Source organism: Lytechinus variegatus, chromosome 11 (genome assembly GCF_018143015.1).
Source record: "Lytechinus variegatus isolate NC3 chromosome 11, Lvar_3.0, whole genome shotgun sequence".
Classification (NCBI taxonomy): domain Eukaryota; kingdom Metazoa; phylum Echinodermata; class Echinoidea; order Temnopleuroida; family Toxopneustidae; genus Lytechinus; species Lytechinus variegatus.
The window spans coordinates 5358724-5386427 of record NC_054750.1 but is presented as its reverse complement, the minus strand read 5'-3'; the positions used below and the strand labels follow the sequence as shown (position 1 = coordinate 5386427).

At 36.4% G+C, this 27704-nt stretch overlaps 1 protein-coding gene across 1 annotated transcript; it reads right to left on the bottom strand.

The window, feature by feature from the left end:
- Positions 1-541: 541 nt before the first annotated feature.
- Positions 542-27504, bottom strand: LOC121423857 (pre-mRNA-splicing factor 38A-like). Its single transcript, XM_041619367.1, has 9 exons — positions 27343-27504; positions 8371-8530; positions 7271-7392; positions 6465-6592; positions 5591-5656; positions 3477-3586; positions 2989-3128; positions 1436-1547; positions 542-762 (listed from the first exon to the last, which is right to left on the bottom strand). The coding sequence occupies exons 1-9, from the start codon at positions 27470-27472 to the stop codon at positions 738-740; spliced, it is 993 nt and encodes a 330-aa protein (XP_041475301.1). The 5' UTR covers positions 27473-27504; the 3' UTR covers positions 542-737.
- Positions 27505-27704: the final 200 nt, after the last annotated feature.

Below are 27704 nucleotides of genomic sequence, written 5' to 3'. Positions count from 1 at the left end.
CAGTAGAGCAGGTCATAAATACATACACGCTGACAGCGCAGAATAGTTCCAGTGTAATCTCAGTAGGATCTCTTTCCTGTAAAAAAATGATGCAATGTCTTTCTATGGCGTAGAGGGTCACAAATACAAATACACTGACAATGCAGTATAGTTCAGGTGTGATCTTAGTAGGATCTCCTTTGCTTGGTGAAAAGCGATGTAATGTCTTTCTATGGTGGAGTGGGTCATAAATGCAGACACACAGAAAGCACAGTATGGTTCTAGTGTGACTTTTTCACTTTCAATGGAATCTCCTTTGCTTCATGAGAGGCAGAGTTAAGTCCTTCTCTGGTGAAGTGGGTAATAAATACTAGCACATTGCCAGCACAATTTAGTCTTGGTGTAATCTCATGTTTTATTCTATAGGACCTCAAATGCCTGATGAATCAATTTAGGTCTTTCTGTGACGGAATGGGTCATATTTTTGACACATTGCTGATGCACAGCAGCTCTTCTAGCGTGACCTGATAATTCCAGAAGGATCTTCCAAGTCTGAAGAAAACAAAGTTAGATTGTTGTATGGTGGAGGCAGAGTGGATAATTATTAAAGAAATGTTGCTGATGATAGGTAGTTCTAGTGATATGATCTTTTCCTGTTGTATCGTCTGTGTTTTAAGAAAGCAAAGTTAGGTCGTTCTGTGATGGAGAGGGTCACAATAGAGACACACCTGGTGTAAGGTAGCTCTAGCATGATCTTATTATTTCCTGTAGGATCTCCTGTGTCTGAAAAGCAAACAGGATGGGAAAGAGAGGAGATAATAAAATCATCTGAGAATAACAAATAATTGGTTACAACTTGTTAGTCTAAAGGTTTCATCTTCCGAAGGGTCATCAGTCTGACATTTTAAAATCAAAATAAGGTTGTTATTTCAAAGGTTCAATAGTCAGATATACAGGCAATTCATAAGTTATTTTTGTTATATAGCAAACTTAATTTATTAAATGTTTGGATTATTGAACCTTAGGAATGACAAGTAAGATGCTCTTTTTTGGATTATCAAACTTTAGAAGAATGACTCAAATGATTTCATGATATTAGAAATTAGCCTAACAAATTATTGATTAATCAAAATCAAACTTCTCAGAGGACTTGAGTCGATATAATCTTTGAAGATTATGCAAAAGATGATGTGCTTACAGAGTTCCTAACCAGGAGGAACTTGATTAACTCTAAAAGAGCGAACGGGGATGGTGGTGATCCAACCCCACCTCAACGTTTTCTCTGACAATTCACCAAATGAAATTCAACTGTTCCCTTTTCCAGAAATTTCCCTTGATTTTTACTTCTGCAAAAGGCACCTTGAAATTTCCATCATTCAATAAATTCAGTGACCTTTACAAGACCCTTAAACACTACACAACTAGGAATACATGGGGTAATAGACATAGGACCTACCTATCATCAGGTGACGTTGATCGATGTCTGTGATGGTATCTATCGTCACTCCTCTCGTCACGTCTCTCATCTCTCCTGTCATCACGCCTCTCCTCACGATGGTAATTACGAGCTAAAAAAACAACCATTGTCACAGATGTTAGATGGTAATAATATAATTCTAATGATAATGAACATTTAGAGGCACTAGAAGCAAGAAGTACCATATTGCATACAAAGTATGAAAACAGTAATCACATTAACACAATAATAAACACAACCAGGAATTTAAGATTAACAATAAAAAAAAATAAAAAAAAATAATTTGTAATTGTATGAAGGGAAGATTTGAAGCAAAGAATTCTGGAAGCATTTCTTATTGGCAGAGGGATGGCATTCCAAGTCTTGGCAGCTGCTACAACAAAATATTTTTTGAAAGAGGAGAGTTTTGATAACAGAATGCAAAGTCTGCAAGGGTCAGTAACTAAATGAAAACACGAGAGGGTGTGTATAATTCGATGGTGTTATTAGTGTCAAATGATTAAGAATTTTGAAGACAAATAAACAGACTTTGAAGAGGAAACCAATGGAGCTCTTTAATAAAGTAGGGGTAGAGCAGATGTCACATTACACTAAATGCATTGATCAAATAAGCGAGCTTATGGCCAGAGATGCCCCTTTGACTAGCCTCAATGCCCCTCTCATTGGCCTGGGAGATTCGTTGTGCCTTATTTTTTTTTACCTTTGTGCTGCTGTAAAATATAAATAAGCTATCAAAACTTCGAGACCAAGAGTTGCAGCATTAAGTCTGAAAGTTTTGAAGAGCAAGACCAAAAGGTGACCTATTTATCAAATTAAGCAAATGGGTAAGCAATCATTCAAGTTATTACAGCTGCCAAGCTAAAGCGAGGGTGATAACATCCAAGTCCTTTGGAAGCACATAGATACGTCATGATCATAATGTGATATGCGCTGTACAAGAACTGTCTTTATCATTATTAAATTCAGAGCAAATTGTCTAGGCTAGGAATGGGTATATGGTGAATGTTTATTATTATCATTATTACATTCATATCAAATTGTCTAGGCTTAGGGGGTGTTGCAAGAAAATATTTGCGATCAACTGCAAATATTCTGTTGCAATTTTACAACTGATAGATCAATGTTAGCTGTAGAAAATCAGATTAAACTTCTTGTTTCAAGGAGCAGATTAGCAATCAATCACTAATTTGCAATTAACTACAAGACATAATTGATATAGGGATCAAAAATAGACTTGCTATTGATTGCAAGTTTCTTGCAACACCCCATACGAATGGGCACATGATAAAAGAGACTAACCACCTGGTAATTATAGTATGTTTGAATTAGACTCCAAGACCAAACATTAGAAGAAAGATATTGATCTATACCATCAAGTCTGATCCATCCAGGACCATTTCCCTAAGAAGAGCTATTAATAAAATTGAGAGCAAATGGATCTCGGCGAAAAATAGGAAAATGTAGGACATTTGATGTAAGAAATCTAAGCTCTGAATGGGACAATATAGGATGTGTAAGAGAAAGCCCATTACCTGGAGATCTGTGTCTTCTTTCTCTTGACCTGCTCCTTCTCTCCCTGTCCCTCTCCCTATCTCTCCTTGGGCTCCTGCTTCTCCTTCTCTCCCGGTCTCTCCTGGGGGAGGGACTTCTCCTCCTGGGAGGAGGAGATCTCCTATATAAAGAAAAAAAGATACAGGTAAATACAATGGTGCTAAGGCCGTAAGATGTGGATCAGTTTGTACTCGAACATCGATTGACGAATAAATCTTATGTTTTGCAATCTCCCTGTGGTTGCGCTTCAAGCTACAGTTTCTTTTTTTATTTATCTTCGTAATGTTGTCTTTACACTGATTGTGTATGATTAGTGTGATTTTGCAGAATTGTATGTTTTGAAATTACTAAAAAAGGAAAACCCACAAAGAACAATGAAGATCCTTAGAAATGTGGCCTTGTTATAATTCAACAACCACAAACACACCGCTGGTAGAAACCGCCCCCCACCTCAAATAGTTTATCTCACCTTCTAGGTGATCTACTCCGACTTCTACGATGCCTTGGCGAAGGACTTCTCCTTGGTCTGTCGTGATCATGATAGCTTCCTCTGTGACGTTCAGGTGACCTGTGTATCTCCTGTTAGAAAGAACCACAGAAAAATAACGTGCCTCTGGGTTCTGGTGAATTCTACAGAAAGCTTTGATTGATTTCTAAAAAAATTTTTACTAAACGTTATCTAGTTTTTGTATTACTTTTGACATAGAAGTATCATGCTTCAAATAATAATTCAAGTGTAATAAACTGACAGATCAGGGACCCGTCTTACAAAGTGTTAGGATTGATCCAATAAATCATAACTATATGGAAATCCATTATTGTCATCATTTTATTCTACAGGAAATTTGCAAAATGTCCTTTGTAAACAAAGGGGAAAACTCCAATTTTTAAGGAAAACAATGAATTTATGAATAGGGGAAGGCGGGGTAAGTTGAGCATAGGGGCAAGTTGAGCCACCAGCCCCAGGCCAATAATGAATGAGTCAGACATTGTGGTGGTGTCATGTATTGATGACCCATAGCATAACCCCTAACCCCACCACATTGTTTTCAACTTTGAAACAAAAAGTAGCTTTTTAGAGGGAAAAATATGAATTTCAGCCAAAAAAGTAAAAAAGAGTGTGAAATAGATAAGTGCTTTATAAACACACAAGTCTTTAAATATAATAAAGACATGATAACAACATTATTAGTCCAGGTATGGATCTTCATTCTTGTCATAGTCTTTTATATGATGGATGCATAATAAATGTGTGGATACAAAATTATCACACTAAGTTCGGACTGGGGTAAGTTGAGCCAAACAGCATGGGGCAAGTTGAGCCATGGTAATTCCTATGGTAATGTATCTTAAAAAACAAACGAACCATAAAAATCGATTGAAATGCTGGCTTAAAGGAGCAAATTTACATGACTGCTCTTTTCCTTTTAAAGGATGTTAGTATTTATAGAGAATTAGCAAGTGAAAAGACTTTAAACAAAAAATTGACGTGCTGGTTCTCCCTTCATACATTTTGTACATAGTTTTTGTGGCTCAACTTACCCCAGAAGGTGGCTCAAACTTACCCCATATATGGGGCAAGTTGAGCCATTTGACATCGTTTTTTTCAAAGGTCACAATGACTTTCTGTGTGGGGATAGAAATTTATATATAGGTGGAAAATATTTCAGAAGAATTAAATTTCAAGGCAAGGTAATTATTTCGACAAGATTATTAATCATATCAATTCTAACATGCAAAAAGCAAAAACTGTCACAACTTACCCCGCCTTCCCCTATATATCATATCTAGAAAATATTTTCAACAAAAATACATTTATAAGATGCTGACATTAATGGCTTTCCATAGCTACGATTGATCTGAACAATCATAACTCTTTGTAAGACAGGGCCTAGGGCCTGTCTTACAAAGAGTTATGATAGATTAAAATTAAAACCAAGCTGTGATTGATCTAAAACTGTGTATTTAAGAGAAAGAATGTTTAGATCAGTCACACTTTGGCCCGAAGTCACAAAGGTGGTTTTTAAAACCATCGGTTGAACCCATGGTTTATGCAGATCTCCTGTATAAAATTTAATTATTTTGAGTACTTCACTCAGTATTTTGCCTAAGTAAACATTTTTGGCATTCAATTGTATTTTTTGGTGAAGAGTTTTGATTAAATCTATTAAGTCAGCCAACTCCCTGGTGACTGACTTGCGTGCAGTTTACAAATGTACATACGCGATGTCAACCATGCCGGGCACAGCTGGATACATACATTGTGCATATTTTGGCTTGGGCTTTATGAGGTCACAATAGTTATTAGTAATTTGCTTAAAGTTGGCTTGATAAAGTAAAAATACTTAGTAGTGAAATGAATACGAATATAAGCATTTTGCTTAGCGAAGTAAAATACATGTACTAATTCAGTTAGTCAATCAACACTTGGAATCAAATACTGGCCCTGAACTCTACACAAAATAATGATCTTTTCTTTCCTTAAATTACGATGGCTCTTCTATGCATTATGCCACAATAAATTATTGGTTTTCTTTTGAATTGCTCATAAAAATCATTGAAGAAATGAAGAAAATGGCTTACTGGAATATCCATATCATCATCACTAGAGTCTTCCATATCATCCAGATCCTCTTCCAGTGGGCTAACCTACAGACAGAAGAAAATAATAGGTTTGGGTATCTTAAAGGGGAGCAGACTAACTAACACTGTGTGGCCTTTCATTGACAATGTGTTATATGCAGCTACTCTTAAAGTATACCTTTTGAGTATCTACTACTTTAGGAGGTACAGATTATCTAGTTGCCTATTCAATGGCACACTATACATCACCCTGGCTACAGCTCCAGCTGCTAAAGGTGCTTGGTGCATTCAAGGAATTAATCCTGCCAGGTACCCATTAAGTACCTCACCTGGTTTGAGTGTAGCACAATTTGGGTAAACTTCTTGCTGAAGGAAACTAAGCCATGGCTGGGATTTGAACCTGCATCCCTCTTACTGAATGATGACAGTCGTAACCACTAAACCACAAATGCCCCCATTTAATGATACAGAGAACAGATCAGCTTATAATTTTATGCGTCTAGAAAAAAAAAGTGTTTTGTAATTTAATAATTGAGATATGAATGTATTGAGTAATAAATTAGCATGTTATCATCCAAGTGGGCCTCTATTACGACGCTACACTGCTCAGAACGTTGCATTATGGGTCAGGAATCTGGCCAGATGTGAGTAATTGAGGTCTTGAGGTGGTGCTACTAAGGCTACTGGTTTACTTCCACTTTAAAGCACACAATTCATAAAACTACAGGGTATTTAAATAATACATCATTTCCTGATTCTTTTTTTAAATGAAGAAAATTAACAAGGTGCATTAAGATAATATCAAATTGAATTCTACAGAGTTAATTTTCTTGAAGTTAAATAGAAAAGTGCTAAAAACATGAAGACTTCTTACACGCAATTCAAGCTGTTCGGTTTCTTCCAGGATGTGTCGCTTCTGTACTCGAGGAAGAATGATGTCACAGACTCTCTCTTCATTCAACAGCTCGTCGATGAACTCATCAACGTGAGATAAGAAGTAACCTAAAGGAAAAGATCAACAGAATGAGAACTTTATTGACCAGTCTTCAGCAAGTTTATGCTAAATCAAGGAAGCATAATTTGTCTTCATCATTTTCTGGATTAAAAGAAGACAGGGTGTGCTCAAATATATGATGCAAGATGCCATAAAATTGCAATTCATCATCATCATCATCATCATCACCACCACCACCACCACCACCACCATCATCATCGTCGTTGTCATCATCATCATTGTAATTATCGAAATAATCATCGTCATTATAATTCACATCATCATCATAGTCATCCTTATAATAGTAATAATAATGTGACTTGTAAAGTGCGAAATCCACTCTGTAGAGTGCTCAAGGCGTATAAAGAACCAAGAGTCAAATGAAAGAAGATTTTTATAAGTCTCAACAGAGTTGCATCTTTTTTATCATTCATACTCATCATCATATTCATCACAATCAACATTATCATCATTATCATCATCCTCCTCATCAATATCAATCATCACCATCACCACCACCATCACTACAATCCACCTCCTCCTTATTGATGTACACCACACTAACGTGTGTTAATTCTTTTGCCACCTCACAACCTACTGTTATAAACTCATAAACTTAAACACTACAAACATTGCAGGCCGTTCATCTTTCTGAATTACCGGTAATCAGCTGACTAAATTCTTACCACCATTCTTATCCTGTCTTCTGATCTTCCTGTAGTCATTGTACAGAGGCTCTAGATACTTGTAGACATCAAGACTTTCTCCAACCAGTCTGATGTACAATGCTCCTAGGCAACGCACATACCTACAAACAATACAAATTATATTGGTAGAATAGTCACAAGTAGGTGAAAACTTCCCTAAATATCAAAGCGTAAAATCATTGAAATAAATACAAGTAATTTTCAATTGTATCTTACAATGTGATGGTATTTGTAATCGCAGTAAACTCATCTTCTTTTAACACTTTCAGATTTTGCTTGAAAACTGCAATGGATACAAAGGATTCTTTCGTTTAAGAGATAAAATGTTTGGAAAAATCTTGACACTACCATTACTGATAAATCTCAATTCATCATTCCTCCATAATCTTCTGCAATACTGATGCATATATACAAGGAGTCCAGACATCAAAGGTCAAGTCCACCTCAGAAAAATGTTGATTTGAATCAATAGAGAAAAATCAGACAAGTACAATGCTGAAAATTTCATCAAAATCGGATGTTAAATAAGAAAGTTATGACATTTTAAAGTTTCGCTTATTATTAACAGAATAGTTATATGAACGAGCCAGTTACATCAAAATTTATATTTCTTTTGTTTTTTATTGTTTGAATTATACAATATTTCAATTTTTACGAATTTGACGATTAGGACCTCCTTGCCTGAAGCACAAAATGTTAAAATAATGGATTCCACGTGTCAGGGAGGAACTTCATTTCACATGACAATGACGAAAAAATAAAAATATTTCATATTCAATAAAATTTATTCATTTATTTAATAAAATACAAAAGAAATAGTGATTGAGTGATGTCATCAGTTCCTCATTTGCATACCGACCGAGATGTGCATAGAACTGTTTTGTGAAATAAAACGAAACTTTAAAATGCCGTAACTTTCTTATTTTACATTCGATTTTGATGAAATTTTCTGAGTTATACTTGTTGAATTTTCTCTTTTTATTCAAATCAAGTTTTTGTTGGGGTGACCAGTGCTCGTGGACTTGTGATAACGAAATTCCCATAGAAAATGGGTCTCTCAGTCTGTCCTGTACACTCACTTGAAGTCTTCATTTTTGATGAATTCAATGACAATGTCCTTCTCTGGCTGTATCTGGAGCATTTTGAGGAGGAGACACAGGAACGGAGATGGTTTGATATTCCCTCCATATGTACCACCAATGAAACGTAGCTCCATTGCTTTGTCCACGAGTAGCTCGGCTGGAAGGGAAAGATAATGTAAGATATTAAAGCAGTAGTTTCAGCAGTTAAAGGGGAAGTTCACACTGAAGACATGTGTGTTGCAAAATAGCAACAAAAAAAATAATGGTGAAGGTATGAAGAATCCGTTAAGAGTTACCATAATTTTAAGTTTTGGATTTGTGACATCATAAACGAGCAGTTGCCCATATGTTATGCAATATAGAATACATAAATTTCAATTTTTTAAGGTTCATGATGACTCATTTTTGTTTCTTTTTAGGAAAAGTTGAGAAATTATTTGTCTAGATTGATATATAGAAGGTAGAGTAAAAACTAAAAACAATTTTGAATTTTCTGAGAAAATGACGTTTCAATTTTTTTCCATACAATATGTAGGAAAGTTGCTTTCATATGGCATCACAAATCAAATAATCAAAATTATAAGAACTTTTTAATTCTTTGATGGACTTTTCTAAAACCTTCGGCAATATTTATATTATATAGGATGGCTCAAAATGGAAAACCAGAAATATTCCAAGAGTTTGGGCAAATATTCCATGAATCGCAGATGAGTGGAATATTTCTGAAGACTATTGAAGCAAACCAAAATTGCAGGTCAAACTGATCGCATGCAATGCTTTGAAATCGGCCGAGAATAATAACGGATACGTGTGAGGAAAAAGATATCAACAATTTCGAGGATAACCGGAGGATGGACAAGGAGTAAAATACGGGTGAAGAGTAAGAAATTAAGCTATTTTACTTTCTCGTTATATTTTTTTTCTATAATTTTTACAATAAATTTATAACATTTCCAGCTGATTTTCATCCCACCTCTGTCACTGGGAATATCTGATCGTGTTCACCGCCCAGAAGTTTGGCTTCGGGTAGGTGGAGCGTAGTGTAGCGGTAGTGAAGTGGAGCCGGCACAAACTTTGCCCGAGGAAACCAAAATTATGGCTTTATTCCACATTTTACTGAGATTAATATTGAGACTCCAATCTTCCTAACCCAGGGAGTGCCAGCCCATGAAGCGGGCAGGCGCCCAGGAGCTCACCATGTATTTTCCCATACTGACGGGACAAGGGTAGATTATGGTCAAAATATCTAGCAAGACGCACGCGTCTGTAACGTTGGCGAAGAACAATAGGAAACAAGATGGCCGCGTAAACATCGGGCAAGTCTCTTCCGTCTTGTCATATTTTTCTAATTTTTTTAATGAATTCATGTTTAAAAATGAAATCAATGGCGCAGAAATGTCGGAAATGAAGTTACAGTACCAGTCAGCAATCTTTGAGCATACGCGGACACGCGGCGAGCCATCCAACCCGGATGTGTGTCACACGCGCGACTACACGAGAGCAGGTGCTACTATTTCTCTTCGCGTGTCATTTTGCTCTCGTGTCAATAGCGTGTTACACTCGGCGTCGATCTTTTGTGATCGAGCCATTCGTCATGGTCAAGTGACCAGAGTGTCATACGCGGTTTTTACACTCGACAAATCCGAACAAAAGAGGTCTAATTCGAGTTGCTTTTGCGTACAAGTAGATGTTCATGTATTGCGTTTTGATAGTAAACGCTATGCGATCGAGGTGGACAGGGAGGCACCGGCCGCGCCGCTGCTCTTGCTGCGCCATGCGGCACGAAGACGGAGAGCACCTGCGCTGCATGCACACTTCACTGGCACGGCGCTCCCGGTTACTGGCCCGGTTCTCCGGCGTGCGACAGCTTGTGGTTGGCTTTGCGTGCTTGATCATGCTCCGGTCAAGCAAAAGCAATTCAGAATTTAAATGTGAATGAAGGAATTAACAGGAGCCTACATCAAGAGAACATAAGATCTAGGATATTACTCACATTGTTCTCCCGTTCCTCACCGGTCCCTCAATGACCCAAACAATCCAAGATTCATATGTACAATGTGTATGTTTGTGATTTGTTTTTCTAGTGTCAAGGCCCGTAATAATACGGTTTCGGAGATATTATGCATGATGATTTATTATTCATTACTATTGTTCATATTGTCATTGTTGATATACTAGTATCATTTGTTTTAATAATCTGAGTTCCTCTCTCTATTATTTTGAGGATTTGTCTTCTTCCCTTCTTTTTTTAAATGACCATACAATTTTTTTTTTTTTTTAGTGATTTTTTGCATGGTCAGCTTCCCAACTTTTGGCTCAGCCCCCCCCTTCCCACTTTGAATACCGGTCCGCGGCCCCTGATGAGTGTGGATAAGGATGATGATGTCGATGCCGTATTAATAACGATGATATGAGTGATGGTTATGATGATTATGTGGCCATTGGCGGCGAGGAAGCCAAACAATTCAGGGGGGGGGCACCAAAAATTTTTGACAAGCAAGCAAAAAAAAAATTATCAACCCAAAATTTTAGGGGGGAACACAGGAAACGAAATTGACAAGCAAAAAACAAATTATCAACTAAAAATTTAGGCTTCTGCCGCCTGTGCATGTGGCAATAATGAGTATGACAAGGCGATGATGGAGGATGGGCATGTAAATTAAAAAGACATGTTTTTATCTTTACACAATTATACTCTATCATCTGTAAAAAAGGGATTTGTTATGATGGATACTGATGACAGCATCGGAATAAGTAGGCCTACAATTTTTTTTTAAGTGGTAAGGTTCACCACAGTGGCGTACGCAGGATTTTTGAAAGGGTGGGGGCCCAGCTGAATGAAATGTTGACGAGCAAAAAAAAGTCTACACCACAAATTTTACGTTTCGTACCCAACACAAATTTGACAAGCAATTTTTTCCGACTTTTCTTCAGGGGAGGGGGGGGGGTGGGAATACAAATTTTTGGCGGGGGGTGAACACCTGTACCCCCCTTCTGCGTACGCCGCTGATCCACCATTATGGTCTGTTGTCAGTTTCCATTCAATATTTTACTTACAACGTAATATGATGTACCCCGCTATATATGAAATATTTTATTACAGATGAATTCTCTTGATCATCATTATTTTTTAAATAAAGTACGACCATACAAATTGATCACGATAATGGCATTGAATGATGATGATGATAGTAATGGTGGTGATGATTATGATAATCTTAGAAACGATGACAATTTCATGATGAGGATGGTGTGACCGTAATGATTGTGGTGATAAGGACGATGATGTTGATCCCGTGTTGATAACAACGATAATTACAGAGATGGATATAATGATGAAATGTGGCGATAGTGAATATGACATGGCTATGATGGAGAATGGGCATGTAAAAAGAAATTTAAAAAAATGTTTACATGAATATAATATCAGCGGTAATAAAGGATTTGTTGAGATTGGTGTGATTCATTCTGATTACATCATCGGAATAAATAGCCTAATTTAATTTTTAAAAAGTGGTAAGGTTTTTGAGTGTTTCTCATCAAGAAAAACTAAAAGCTAAGACTTGAAGAGGTTCCACATGTGAATTATCATCCATGACGCTGACAGAGCTGCAACCCTCCTCAGTTTGTGCGAGGCTCGATCCCTGGACATCGTGATTAACGTATCTGATATCAACCAAAGATAATTCGCGTTGTTTGTGATTATTGGATACCATACCACATAGGAGCATGAATGTCTTCGCTCACTGACAGGTAAGATTTTCTTGTTTCAGATGAAATACCGAAATTGCAAAGTGAGAAGACTGAACAATGGGCCAGGCCATACGGGGAGGGGTGGAGTTTCCAGGGCAGGGGGATCAATTCAAAATTTGATTGTGAATAATGGGTACGTGATATAATGATGTCATGATGATGCAGGGGCCGCGGTATCGGGGGGGGGGGGGGGGGGCTGGGGGCTTCAGCCCCCCTTGTTTTTACAAAACCATGTACAAAAACGTAAAAATTACCACTGTGAGTGTGACGTGATTTTTTGCAGGGTAAGCCTCCCCCCCTTTAAAACCATTCCGCGGCCCCTGTGCTGCTGGTAATTCTAATGATAATGAGGGGTATGATGATGAATTTTCATGATGTGGGTTGTGACGATGACGGTAATATATTCTTTTTTAAGACCATGAACTTCGGCGACGCGGGGGCCTACAATGTATAAGGCTAGAGTATAGATTCGAATTCGTCATGATAAAAAAATAGGTGGTTTGCCTGTTTTCATTCAATGTTCATCACAATAAACAGAATATGTTTTGACAATGAGAAATTAACTATAATGTAGGTGATAAAAAACGGATAACATTAAGTCACTACCAGTACTCGAGCCTCGCCTTCTAATTGTCTATAGAAGCAGAGCTAACCAGGCCAGGGAACTAAAGCAGAGCCTGGCTGATGTAGCTAGTGTCGAAAGACCATGCATGTACATGTAGTATGTACCGGTATCGTGTGGTACGCAGATAAAATTACTCATTCGGATATTTGTAATTCCATGCAAATTATTTACGATTTGAAGCCAGTCTTAAAGTAGTACAATACAATCGGCAATATGCACAATGCACAGATTTGTAATAAGTATCAACTTAATAAATGACGGGTTATCCCTTTCTTTGCAGAACTCTCTAACGTTGACCTGCTCCCAAATAATGCGATACTATGGTATGGTATTCGCAAATTTCCAATAAAAAATATATGCAGGAGAGTCATACAGTGAGCCATAAGATAAAGGCAAATGGACTTATATTGACGTTCAGATTTTTTTTAATACAAAGTAGAGGCAAAAATGAAACAAAGGAATTTTTTTAAAAAGATAGGGAACTATGAAGCCATAAGATGAAACTTTTAGAAAGGAGTTGAGTCGAGATTGGGCAATGGGAATGGTAGAATGATAACTACCAGTACTCAAACAAAATTATTTTAAATGAACCGACAAAGCAATCATGGCATAAATTCCTTGCATAATGGGGGACGCCCCCCCCCCCTCAAAAAAAAAATCCAAGCAGGTCAAGATAATGTTATCACCCCCTTCGGGCTGGAGCTACGCCACTGGGGCAAATGATAATTTGGTACTAAAAAATAAAAGGGGCATAACTACCCCTAGAGCCTTCTATTAACTTGTAAGCTATTTGATCTGTTCACGAACATGATTGCGTATTATACGGCTTCATATTAATTCTCGTCATTGGATGGAAGATGGGTTATTGGGTGGGAACGGAATTTGTTTTATTTACCTGAACGTTTTCATATATTTTTATTTCTTTTTTCTCACCTCTTCCGCGAGCCCTCCCGTTGTTCATCTTTCTTCCTCCTGCAATTTGTTCTTACTCTTATCTGATCATTAACTATCCTCTTCCTCTGCTTTATGACCTTTTTTTATTGCGTCCCCTTTCTGTTTTACCTACAAAAATTAGGAGTTAGGCCTGCACACCAGAACAAAAGTTTATTCTTATTTTAAAGTTTACCCTGACAAAAGTTTAGTGCGAAGTAGTAAAAATATAAAAATATTGCCGACGGTTTGATGAAAAAAATCATCAGAGAATAAAATTCATTAGAATTTCGATTTGATTTGTGACATGTGCTAGAATGCTTTCCTAAATATTGAATAGCAAAAAATAAATGAAATGTTTTTTCTAAGAAAATTGAAATGCTTTTTTCCCGAGCATCCCGGCTGAGCATTCAGTATATCAGTAGACAAATCATAAATTTTATACCCGTTCGTAAAAAGGAAACCAAAAGGAGTCATCATTAAAAAGTTACTTCACTTACTAATATGCATCCTTTATAACAAACATGTACATAACATAATGGGGAAGCTGCTCATTTACGACGTCACAAATTAAAAGATTAAAATTCTAATGACTTTCTTAATATTCATTTGATTTTCCTCAAACCTTCGCCTTTTTTATTATTATTTTTCTGCTATTTTCACAGCAAATCTTTCTTCGGGTTGAACTTCCCCTTCAAAATGGAGACTTGATCAACACTTGTAATGAAATAGGAAATGATCAAATACTTTCAAAATTGAGGCATTTCAAAAATTGTTTTAAGATTTGATGGGAACGAGACTCTAACGTTTCATATCATTTGAGAACTTAGATGGTACGTCATAACAAGCTGCAGATTTTTTGTATGGTCCCCCCTCCGTAACACTTTACAACTGTTCCGCGGCCCCAGTACAACTTTATGATTTGGTCGTTATCGATGGTCTTATCATACGTATATACAATACAAACCTTCAGTACTTGAGAGTTGCATGTGTTCTACTCTAATTATCATTTTCATTAGAAGTAGTATTATATTATAATTTATTGCATTTCATTATACAGCCTGGTAAAAGCTTTTTACAAATCGAAAGCTTGACCAAGATTATGATTTAAATAATATTCCTTGGCATCAACAACACGTGACCGACATTGCTATTAAGCTCACAGACATGTTTCTTTCATCATAATTCTTACATACGTATGAATATGTTAAGGTAGTTTGCAAAATTCTCAGCTTTGGGTCATTGCATGCTGCATATTCGATTTTTGTTGTATCCTGGCTTTGTATAACGTACCTGGCCTTGGCAAGTACAGTACATGCCCAAATCGTCAAGCATTACTGATATCCAGTTTGTCGAATATCAGGCATTAATCACAACCCATCGTCATAATCTCTATGTCGTACATCATTTCTTGTGTATTTATTGAATCAACTAAATCACGATATTTGATCAAAATATAGAAAAAAATCAAGTACAAGTAAAATAAACAATATCCCCCAAAGAATGTATGTTATATGCAGACAACCCTTATTTCTACAGAGAAAATTTACTTTTTTTCTTGACGTCACCACCATATCAAGTTCATAACATAAGAAAACAATCTTATTATCGTCATCATCACATCACTACCATTATCCTCATCCTCGATCATTCCGTTTTCTCAAATGCTGACTGTTCGTGATTGGACAATGGGAGGGGGGGGGTCATCGCTGAATAAAACATCAAAAGACTCCGTGGCGTAACTTCGGTTGCAACAGATTCTTCCTATTGTCAGCTGTTAGCGGTAATTCACACCTTCATCCATTGTTCACAAAACGTGCGAGACGATGTAATTAATTATCCCCATTCAAGTCACTACAGCTTGGGGCATTCAATTCAAAGCTTCTGCTGTTATAAAAAGGATATTAAGAGTTAGTATCTTTCCTAAATGAATGCTCAAGTGCATTGGGGTCTTTATACAATAAAACACATCTTGAACAATATCAATTAGAAGCAGCTCAGATCCTCATGGAGGCTGATTATCCAAGCACAGACACACTGACACTTCAAAATAGAGTGAAGAATTAATGCTTACAATAAATATTTATGTTTAACTCCGATTAACTCGTTACCCATTGGCCGACACCATGCACAGTGCAAGTGAAGCATCGGAAAATTGACGTTTTTTTTATTTTTTTTTATATGAAAATACCTTTGAACTTGGGGTCCAATTCACAAAATCATTTCCCCTAAAAAGGGGAAGGAAAGACCGAGAATGAAAAAGCAAAAAAGAGGAAGTGCGTATATGTAGGCAAAAAAAAAATATGTATGAATGACCGGCCGAGAATGAAAACCCAAAGAGAGAAGGTAGGAAATAATATGAATGTAAACCAGAGAGAGAACGTTGGAGATATATAATAATGTATGAAAGACAGAATGAAAAGGAAAAGAGAGGATTAAGGTAGGATAAAAAAGAAAGGTCGAGAACGGAAAACCGAGGAGAGGAGGATAAGAGAAATATGAAAGATCGACTATAAACCAATGAGAGAAGGTGGAATGATTTATGAAAGACCGGGGGGGGGGGGGCACTTCCATTCACGAGTGGATACCATGCGCGACCATGGGGTCTCGAAAAGTACCCTAAATACGTAATTTCCATATTCTGAAACCTTACCCTTAACGAGTATTGGAAACAAAATGATACTCTTGGCAAATGTTCTCTGAAATGAACCCCTAAACAAGTACAGGAATGTTTTATTGTTACGAGTCATTCGGTCGTCGGCTTTACCTTATTTGGTTTAGTACGACCCACCTTCTACACCTCGCGCAAATCGGACTCTAAACACGAAGTGTTGGGGCAAAAAGGACATCCTTTATAAAACATTTTAATTTTGTTTTAAAATCCCCGCAGATTCGACGCTAAACACGTAATTTTCCTAGCGAAATAGATACCCTTTTTTCATTATTTTTGTGTTTTTGACACCCTAATCACGTTACGTACGTAACGTGCCCTATCATGAAAAAGACATCCTTTTTACGTGTTTTTTTGGTCGCACATGGTATCCACTCCTCAATGTAAGTGGCCCCCCGGGATGAAAGACCGAGAATAAAAAAGCAAAGAGAGAAGGTACATGTAAGAGAAATAAAATAAATACAGAAAAAAATTGGGAATTAAAAAGCGAAGAGAGGTAGGAGGAAAAGAAAGATCGAATATGGAAAAGCAAAGAGGTAAATTAGGAGAAATAAAATAAGAGTGTGAAAGACCAAGAATGAAAAGCAAAGTGGAGCCAGGCCGTGAGAATGAAAAAGCAAATAGAGGGGGTTGAAAATGGAAGATCGAGGATGAATAACAAAATTTAAGTGAAGGTAATTCAGAGATATAAAAAAAATGTAAAGCCGAATGACCGAGAATGAAAAAGCAAAGAGAGGCAGGAGAAAAAAGAAAGATCGAATATGGAAAAGCAAAGAGGTATAGGTAGTAGAAATAAAATTTGGTGTGAAGGGGCTGAAACTGTTAAGACCGGCCGCGCCCCCTCCCTCGGCTCCCCTTGTCTGCTTTAGCTGGATATACATGTATATTGCAGATGAATTCCATATAACTGCCATTTTAATCACCCCCCCCCGAAGATAATGAAAATGGAAGATTTTCTTTGCTTATGTGAATGTAATGTTTGGTTTAAAAACATAAACCTATTAAATCAGAGCCTAGTTAGAAGGGCGGGAGGCAGATGGGTGAGGAGTGTTGGTTGAATGAGGTCAGAGGCGATATCAGTAATGCATGTAAAGGCGTACCACGAAAAAATCAATTCCATTCAAATTTAAGTTTGAAATTCCGAATTATCATCAATTTAAAATACATTGTAATAATCAAAAGAAACACAATATAATGCACACAAACAATTAATATATCAAATATATAACAGCATAAGCTTATGAAATGTAATACATTTTGAATTTGGCAAGATAAATGATGAGATCAATTCAGGATCAATTTTATTTTTACAAAACTTAAAGGTTACGTGAATAACAATGAATAAACAGAAAACAGAGATATGGCATTGCAATCAACTTTTCTTGTGGTTGAATCGATTGTACATGTCGGCCAAAGTTTTTATTTTTAAGTATAATATATTGATGTTTGATTATTAAGCCATACAATTAATTTAAGAACAGAGTTCAATAAAAGGTGTAACTTAAACACACTGGAAGTTTTAAAGGTACATGTATCTTACCTCAATATAGAGATTGTAATAAAAATCAATTCAACAAATGTATGTAATGGATTGTAAATCAGTACATGTAGATGTACTACAGTTGTAGATACATACATGTGTACATGTAGATGCCTTATTGATACAAACTCTGTAAGATCGCCGAGGAACCCGGCGCAGCTAGCTAAGGACAAAAAAAAAACTACTCCGATATGCGATCCAGACACAAGTGAAATCTTGGATTTATCAGTCCATATGACATACAATACATAAATACTGTACAGGTATAGCCGAGGCACAAGTCATGTCTCGTGAAGACGAAATTATAAAGCAGTGCAGAACTCTACACAATATACATTCTGTAGGTGCACTGGGAATAGTTTGTAAGTAGATTTATTCAATTCTGGGTGGATTATCATAAATATTCACGCAGCTACGACCGGGCGGTTAACAGTTACCGTATCAGCGGAGCGGAGCAGCCATGCCAGTCGCCGCGCACCGCTAGCGCGGCCCGTATCATGCGGCGGACCGTGCTATCCGCTTCATGCTCGAGAGCGGAATCGAGCGGTTCATCTGCTGTGCGACATAACATGATATCATTCGCGCGGAGTGTCATTTTTACACTTGACACTCGGCTAGAGCGAGCGGACACACAAGCGCCGACCTAGTGTCAGTTCTACACTTGTCACTCTGTAAACAATGGACGCACCTCTCGTGTCAAAAATCAGAACACTCGAATACATGGCAGAGTGTGCTCTAGCGTGACATTGGCGTGTCAATACGCTGCGACGGCCGGAAATGGCTCGCCGCGTGACCGAGTGTACTCAAAGATTGCTGACTGGTACTGTACATCCCATGTAGGCTACATAATTTTTTAGGGCTAGATCTCTAGTCTAGATCGATCTTTCAGAAGGAAAGTAGAAATCTCGGGGGCGAAAGTTTCAGATTTTGGCGGCCTATGCGCACATGAATGGATAGGAATACCATCATTATCGTGATATTGGGAACCACCGTTCACTTCATACAGCAGCGCTTTATTCAGTCACACGCACAGTTCCTTATTTCCACCTCCATTCTACAGTGCGCGTAGGCAGTAGAGGCGCACGGCCAATATGGGAGACTCTCTCCAATAAGGGAGACAATCTCCCATATTGGAAACTTGCTTTGCAAAAGAACAAAAGAAACAACACCAACAAAAGTATGATTTTTTCCACCCAAACTTTTGTCCCACCGAGGTCAGAAGCCCATTTGTTTTGTGTGTGGATGACAACAAAAATCCTTATAAAAACAAAAGTAGACGGTGAATTTTTAAAGTAGACGGTGAAAAGGGGTAATATTTCATGAGGAATCTGCTCATCACATTTTTATTTGCCGCCAAGGTAATCCTTTTTAAGCAAATGTAAACAAAGAAAATTGGTCTCCAAAACTGGAGACTGTCTCTGAAATTGGATACCAAAATTCTTTATGAAAGTCTCTGATATTGGAGATAATCTCTCTCATGGGAGACAGTCTCCAATATTGGCCGCAGCGTTCTCGCCAGGATTTTTCTTACGCGTGTCGCAAACCCGCCGATTCGGTGGTGGCCGATTTTACACGTGATGTTTTGATTTTCACATGTGCTTTGATGATTTGATCCCGGTAAAGTCAAGTTTCATTGCCAATCCGCGAAGTTCACTGTAATATTGTTCTAATCGGCGGCGCACACCAATACCTAACTTAGAGTTGATATCGGCAAAATGTTGACATGTTAAGTTGCTGTTTATCTAAAAATGTATGGGTCTTTTTGTCTGGAAATGTTTTAAAGTGTTTTGAGCTGTATTGACTTAAAATATATTTGAAATACCTTTCGTTATGGACTCCCGTTCTCCGAGAAGAAATATAAATCACGCATCTATCAGGACATGTTTTAACATTGTTTTGAGGTGCTTGAGTTGAAATATATTTGATATGCCTTTCGTTACGGACTCCCGTTCTCCAAGAGTAAATATAAATCACGCATTTTTCTGACAACCGCGGGAAAGAAAAATAAAAGAAATAGAAGTCACAAATATCTCAGATTAATGAACGATCTATTAGGAATGTTTTAAAATTGTTTTGAGGTCCTAACGAGTTAAAATATATTTTATATACCTTTCGCTATGAACTCTCTCAGAAATAAAATTCACACATTTATTCTGACAACAGCGGAAATGAAAATAAAAGAACAGAAGTCACAAACATCTAAGTTTAATGAACGATCTATCGGGACATGTTTTAACATTGTTTTGAGGTGTTAATGAATTAAAATATATTTGATATATCTTTCAGTACGGACTCCCGTTCTCCGAGAGGAAATATAAATCACGCATCTATCAGAACATGTTTTAACATTGTTTTGAGGTGTTTGAGATGACTTTCGTTATATATGGACTCCCGTTCTCCAAAAATAAATATAAATCACGCATTTTTCTGACAACCGCGGGAAAGAAAATAAGACAAATTAGAAGTCACAAACATCTCAGATTAATGAACGATCGATTAGGTATGTTGTAAAATTGTTTTGAGGTCCTAACGAGTTAAAATATATTTCATATACCTTTCGTTTTGAACTCTCAGAAATAAAATTCACACATTTATTCTGACAACAGCGGAAATGAAAATGAAAGAATAGAAGTCACAAACATCTAAGATTAATGAACGATCTATCTCAGGACATGTTTTAACATTGTTTTAAGGTGTTGATGAATCAAAATATATTTGATATATCTTTCAGTACGGACTCCCGTTCCCCGAAAGGAAATATAAATCACGCATCTATCAGGACATGTTTTAACATTGTTTTGAGGTGTTTGAGTTAAAATATATTTGATATGCCTTTTGTTATGTACTCCCGTTTTCCAAAAATAAATATAAATCACGCATTTTTCTGACAACCGCGGGAAAGAAAATAAAACAAAATAGAAGTCACAAAAGCTCAGATTAATGAACGATCGATTAGGTATGTTTTAAAGTTGTTTTGATGTCCTTACGAGTTACATGTAAGATATATGTTATATACCTTTCGTTTTGAACTCTCTAAGAAATAAAAATCACACATTTATTCTGATAACAGCGGAATTAAAAATAAAAGAACAGAAGTCACAAACATCTAAATTTAATGAACGATCTATCCGGACATGTTTTGACATTGTTTTGGGGTGTTAATGATTTAAAATATATTTGATATACATTTCTTTACAGACTCCCGTTCTCCGAGAAGAAATATAAAGCACGCAATTTTCTGACAACAGCGGAAATGAAAATAAAAGAACGAAAGTCACAAACATTTTAGATTAATGAACGATCTATCAGGACATGTTTTACCATTGTTTTGATGTGTTGATGAATTAAAATATATTTAATATACCTTTCGGTACGGACTCCCGTTCTCCAAAAATAAACATGATAAATATAAATCACGCATTTTTCTGACAACCGCGGGAAAGAAAATAAAACGAAATAGAAGTCACAAAAATGTCAGATTAATGAACGATCCATTAGGAATGTTTTAAAAAATTTTGAGGTCCTAACGAGTTAAAATATATTTTATATACCTTTAGGCTTTTGCTATGAACTCTTTAAGAAATAAAAAAATGAAGCTACAGCCAAAGCAAGTGATACCTCCTTCGTCATATAAGGTACATTGCGTAATACCTTGGGTGAAGCAGCTGGGATAGATCTGTCATCAGGACACTCGACAACAAATTTAGATAATCTGCCAAGATTTGCTGAACCATTAAATCAGGTAAACATGAGATGAAAATCGTTTCTCTTGGGTATCATTTGGGCAGCCACTGAGGTCATTTTAAAACATGAGCCATGAGAGCGATTGCTTTGGGTGGTGACGGACATTTCATTGATTTTTTTTTCAATCAGCGACTATACAAATAAAAAAAAAATTATACAAATTCTAATAACTTTTAAAGTCTTTGATGGATTTTCGTAAAACTTTCATCAATGCTTATCATTATGTTTAAGTTCTGCTATGTTTACAATAAACTTTTTGTCAGGGTGAACTCCCGCTTTAATGTTTGGTCACTTGAAAATGACACCTACGTATCACGAACGTGTGTTAACAGTAAGTTAATTTTCAGTTGGGAAATATTGGAAATATACAAAATCACTTATTCATTTTTACCATGCTTTATTTTTTTTCAGGTTGAGACTTCGAAAATGTGTTGACCATTTTCATCATTTTGCAATTCAAATTCCCTTTAGAGAGATGTTGCAAAGTCTTAGGCATATTTCTGATCTGTACGATGCAGGATCTAGGGGCGGGGGAGTTGGCATGACATATCGATTAAAAATACCTAAACATCGATCTCACGCCACCCCCCCCCCCCCGAACATCAATCAATAGAACTGTACACACATGTGAAAAACAATACAAGAAATTATAGTCTGTTTTAGATGAAAAATAAATGGTGAATCCAGCAATTAGCTGTCATACAAATAACATTAACATCTCGCTCCCGGGATCTCGCTTTTTTCCTTTCACAAAATCATCCACATGTATATCGCAAACCGTTTTAACATTCATTCACATTTTCTAATATCAAGAATTAATTTCTTGATGTCAAGTATTAATTTCTTGATATTAAGAATTCATTTCTGATTTCGAGGGTCAATGTATTGCAAGAAATCATTCTGATTTTCAATCAGAAATTCTTGATATCAAGATCTTCATTTTCATTTCTGATTTTGTGCATGCATCAATATATTGCAAGAAATCATTCTGATTTTTATTCACAAATGAATTATTGATATCAAGAAATTAATTCTTGATATCAAGGTCTTCATTTTCATTTCTGATTTCGTGCATCAATATATTGCAAGAAATAATTCTGATTTTTATTCAGAAATTAATTCTTGATATCAAGAAATTAATTCTTGATATCAAGATCTTCATTTTCATTTCTGATTTTGTGCATGCATCAATATATTGCAAGAAATCATTCTGATTTTTATTCACAAATGAATTATTGATATCAAGAAATTAATTCTTGATATCAAGGTCTTCATTTTCATTTCTGATTTCGTGCATCAATATATTGCAAGAAATAATTCTGATTTTTATTCAGGAATCAATTCTTGATATCAAGAATTCATTTCTGATTTCGAGCGTCAATGTATTGCAAAAAATCAATCTGATTTTTTTAAAGAAATGAATTCTTGATATCCAGAAATTATTTTTTTATATCAAGAAATGAATTCTTGATATCACAAGAAATTAATCTTTGATATCAAGAATTCATTTCTGAATTCGATCGTCAATTTATTGAAAAAAAATCATTCTGATGATTAATCAGTAATGAATTCTTGATATCAAGTTAGAAATTAATTCTTGATATAAAAATAAATGTTTTTTGGTATCAAGAATTAATTTCTTGATATCAAGAAATCGTTTTATGATATCAAGAAATGAGTTCTTGATATCAAGAAATGAATTCAAGAAATTAATTCTTGATATCAATAAATCTAATAATTTTTGATATCAGAAAATGTTAAAATAGCTTGCCATACGCATGTCGCTGGCCGGCCGGCGGCCATTACAGTTCATACATCCAATAATTTCAACAATTATTTCATTGTTACATGACAGCAGAAATTGAGAATGAACGTTAAGAATATACTTAGCAAGTAATTACCAGGAAAATTATATGGAACAATTCATTTTAAAATCAAAATTTCTTGAAAGTTATCAGAATACGGTATCATGTAAAAATGAAAAGTTACGTCGCATCGCGGACAATTCAGTTCCAAACATTGCGTGCAGGTCCGGCTCTGGCTCAGCTAGCTACCCGCGCCAGCGGGCTGGCAAAGCTAGCGTGGCTGGGTGGCCGGCTGGAAGTGGAAATGCTAGTGTCTATGCATGGATATTATCCAGTCAAGTGATAAGATCGTAGTTTGTCTGTTGCCGAAATGATTCTGAAACATTCTATATTTTTGAGGATTGATGATGAATGATGCAACAATTATTTTCGATGATTTTCCCTCACTCTTTATAATTTTTTTTTTGCCCGTGTCGCTCACTTTTTGCGCGTGACGCACCAGGAGCTTGTGGAATTTGCGTGTGTCGCATGCGACGCGTGTGTTCTACACTGGCGAGAACGTTGATTGGCCGTGCGCCTCTACTGGTAGGCTACACAAATCGACGAGTGGTTCCTGAAACCACGATTTGGCCGGAATTCCTGGCTTCATTAGCCTTTATCGTGATCCAAGTCCCCGGTGACTCGGATCCACGGACAATTTTTCACAACGTAAAACATGTCCTACCTGTTTCTACCAACCTCCATCGTAGTGTGACTTGTCTCTTTTCAGTCTCCACCGGCACCAAAGATTGTAGAGCGCCGCGTACGCGAGCTCTACAATCTTTGGTCTATCTTCACTTTATTGGCGTTATAAATCAGATAGAATTGCATCTATCATGTCTATATACTTCTTTTCAATCTCTATTGCTTTAGTTAGTAAATTAGTACTTTTTCTATAAATAAATCATGATTATTTCATCTTTTTATGTTTCCCACACTATGAAATTTGCTTTATTTCGTTTACATTTTTACTAAATAAATCGGCCCCAAGTATATCCCTCGAACAGTCTCAATTGCTTTATTTCGTTGATTCCTAATTTACTAAATAAATCAGGATTGAATCATCTTTTCAATCTCCATTGCTTTATTTCGTAAATTGGCACTTTTCATATACATAAATCAAGATTATATTCATCTTCTTATGTTTCCCACACTATGAAATTTGCTCAGTATTTCGTTTACATTTTTACTAAATAAATCGGCCCCGAGTATATCCCTCTTCTGCAGTCATTGCTTTATTTCGTTTATCCCTAATTTACTAAATAAATCTAAATTGCATCTACTTCTTTTCAGTATATATAGGCTTAATTTCGTCGTACTTTTTTATTATGCTATGAATAAATCTCATTATATGTTTGTCATGATTATGCTTTATTTCGTCTATCACGTTTTTACTAAATAAATCAAAATGCATATCTCTCTCTTAACTGTCTCCATTGCTTTATTTCGTAAGGTACGTAAAAAGAATGTCGGTCTATAATTACTCCTCGTGATTCAAGTCCCCCTTCATCCGAATTAAATCACTGTGTTACTTGTTTCCTATTTTCGATAATGAATTATTAAGATCAATAGAATTGAATTAAAACAGTATACTACTCCTCGTGATCCAAGTCCCCTCTCCTAAAAATACAAAACGGCAATTAACCCGTTGATATTCATCTACCCCTCATTTCCCTCCTCTTCAAAACCACTCTGCCACTTTTAGACAGTTTCCTAGAGATGATTAATAAATATTTTCGATAATAAGAATCATTAAAATAAATGAAAATCACATTAAAGACACTATTTAACTGTCTAAAAAATTGAATTAAAAGAGTATATACTACTCCTCGTGATCCAAGTCCCCTCTCCTAAAAATACAAAACGGCAATTAACCCGTTGATATTCATCTACCCCTCATTTCCCTCCTCTTCAAAACCACTCTGCCACTTTTAGACAGTTTCCTAGAGATGATTAATAAATATTTTCGATAATAAGAATCATTAAAATAAATAAAAATCACATTAAAGACACTATTTAACTGTCTAAAAAAATTGAATTAAAACAGTATTACTACTCCTCGTGATCCAAGTCCCCTCTCCTAAAAATACAAAACGGCAATTAACCCGTTGATATTCATCTACCCCTCATTTCCCTCCTCTTCAAAACCACTCTGCCACTTTTAGACAGTTCAATAGACATGATTAATGAATATTTTCTATAAAAAGAATCATTAAAATAAATGAAAATCACATTAAAAACACTATTTAACTGTCTAAATACTCCTCGTGATCCGAGTCCCCTTCCCGTGTTAAGTTCGTCCAATTTCCCATAGGAGGGGACTTGGATAACGAGGAGTACTATTACTCGTGATCCAAGTCCCCTCTCCTAAAAATACAAAACGGCAATTAACCCGTTGATATTCATCTACCCCTCATTTCCCTCCTCTTCAAAACCACTCTGCCACTTTTAGACAGTTTAATAGACATGATTAATGAATATTTTCGATAATAAGAATCATTAAAATAAATGAAAATCACATTAAAAACACTATTTAACTGTCTAAATACTCCTCGTGATCCGAGTCCCCTTCCCGTGTTAAGTTCGTCCAATTTCCCATAGGAGGGGACTTGGATAACGAGGAGTACTATTACTCGTGATCCAAGTCCCCTCTCCTAAAAATACAAAACGGCAATTAACCCGTTGATATTCATCTACCCCTCATTTCCCTCCTCTTCAAAACCACTCTGCCACTTTTAGACAGTTTAATAGACATGATTAATGAATATTTTCGATTATAAGAATCATTAAAATAAATGAAAATCACATTAAAAACACTATTTAACTGTCTAAATACTCCTCGTGATCCGAGTCCCCTTCCCGTGTTAAGTTCGTCCAATTTCCCATAGGAGGGGACTTGGATAACGAGGAGTACTATTACTCGTGATCCAAGTCCCCTCTCCTAAAAATACAAAATGGCAATTAACCCGTTGATATTCATCTACCCCTCATTTCCCTCCTCTTCAAAACCACTCTGCCACTTTTAGACAGTTTCCTAGAGATGATTAATAAATATTTTCGATAATACGAATCATAAAATCAATGAAAATCACATTAAAAACACTATTTAACTGTCTAAATACTCCTCGTGATCGGAGTCCCCTTCCCGTGTTGAGTTCGTCTAATTTCCCATAGGAGGGGACTTGGATAACGACAAGACTACTCCTCGTTATCCAAGTCCCCTCCTATGGGAGATTGGACGAACTTGACACGGGAAGGGGACTCGGATCACGAGGAGTATTTAGACAGTTAAATAGTGTTTTTAGTGTGATTAATTTTGTCTTATTAATTGTTTTGATCATTGCTTAATCAACTAGGAAGAATATACCGCCACAGGAGAGAAAAGAAAAAGACTATTTTTGTCGTTTGAAAAAGTGTCCGAGTCAGTTGTTTTTGTGTCAATGGGAAAACGTGTGGTGGAAGGAAGTCCCCGCTCAGTGAGAAGCTTCGCACAGTTTCGCATCGCGAACAATGAATTTCTTTTGAAAATCTTCCAACCGTGGATTCTATTGAAAGATTGCTGATATTTGAGGTGTGTCTCAAGTTTGTCCCCAGTGACTTGGATGACGATAAGGCCCTTCATTGAGAGTAAGCATACGTCAGTCAATGATTTTTATTCTCAAGAAGCCGCCTGGCATGCCTGGCTACTCCTGGCCTGGGCTCCGGCCCACGAATTCGCGGGCCGGAGCTCCCTCGCCTGGGCCCTGGGTTAACGTTACCCTAAAATACACTTTTCTGAATTACACACACAAAAAGAACGCAGAGACTGAAACAAATATAATTAAGACAAAAATGAAAATGTAATATAAGCTAAAATTTATACCACTTAGGGCAAAACATTCTTCTTTCCAGTATCTCGATTCGTAGATTCTTGATCTTGTTATTTTTTCCACTAAATACTGAGGATTCTTCCCCTTCACGCTGCGAGCGTCTCGGACAGTGCGATTCGCCATCTTGGATAAGCTCAGTGGGTGATAGGATTTCCAACAGTCGTTGTTTCTTCATGTGGTAAATATTTTCTTTGCATTTTCAGGTCATGGGTGTAATTATTCAAAAATATATATTTTTATCCAGTATAAAATAAAGATTGTATTTTTTAGATTTTTATTTTGTTTATTACAATCTATTTGTATAATTGTTGAAAGTATGACAGTCTGGTCAAAAGTCTATTCACGCTACGTGTGC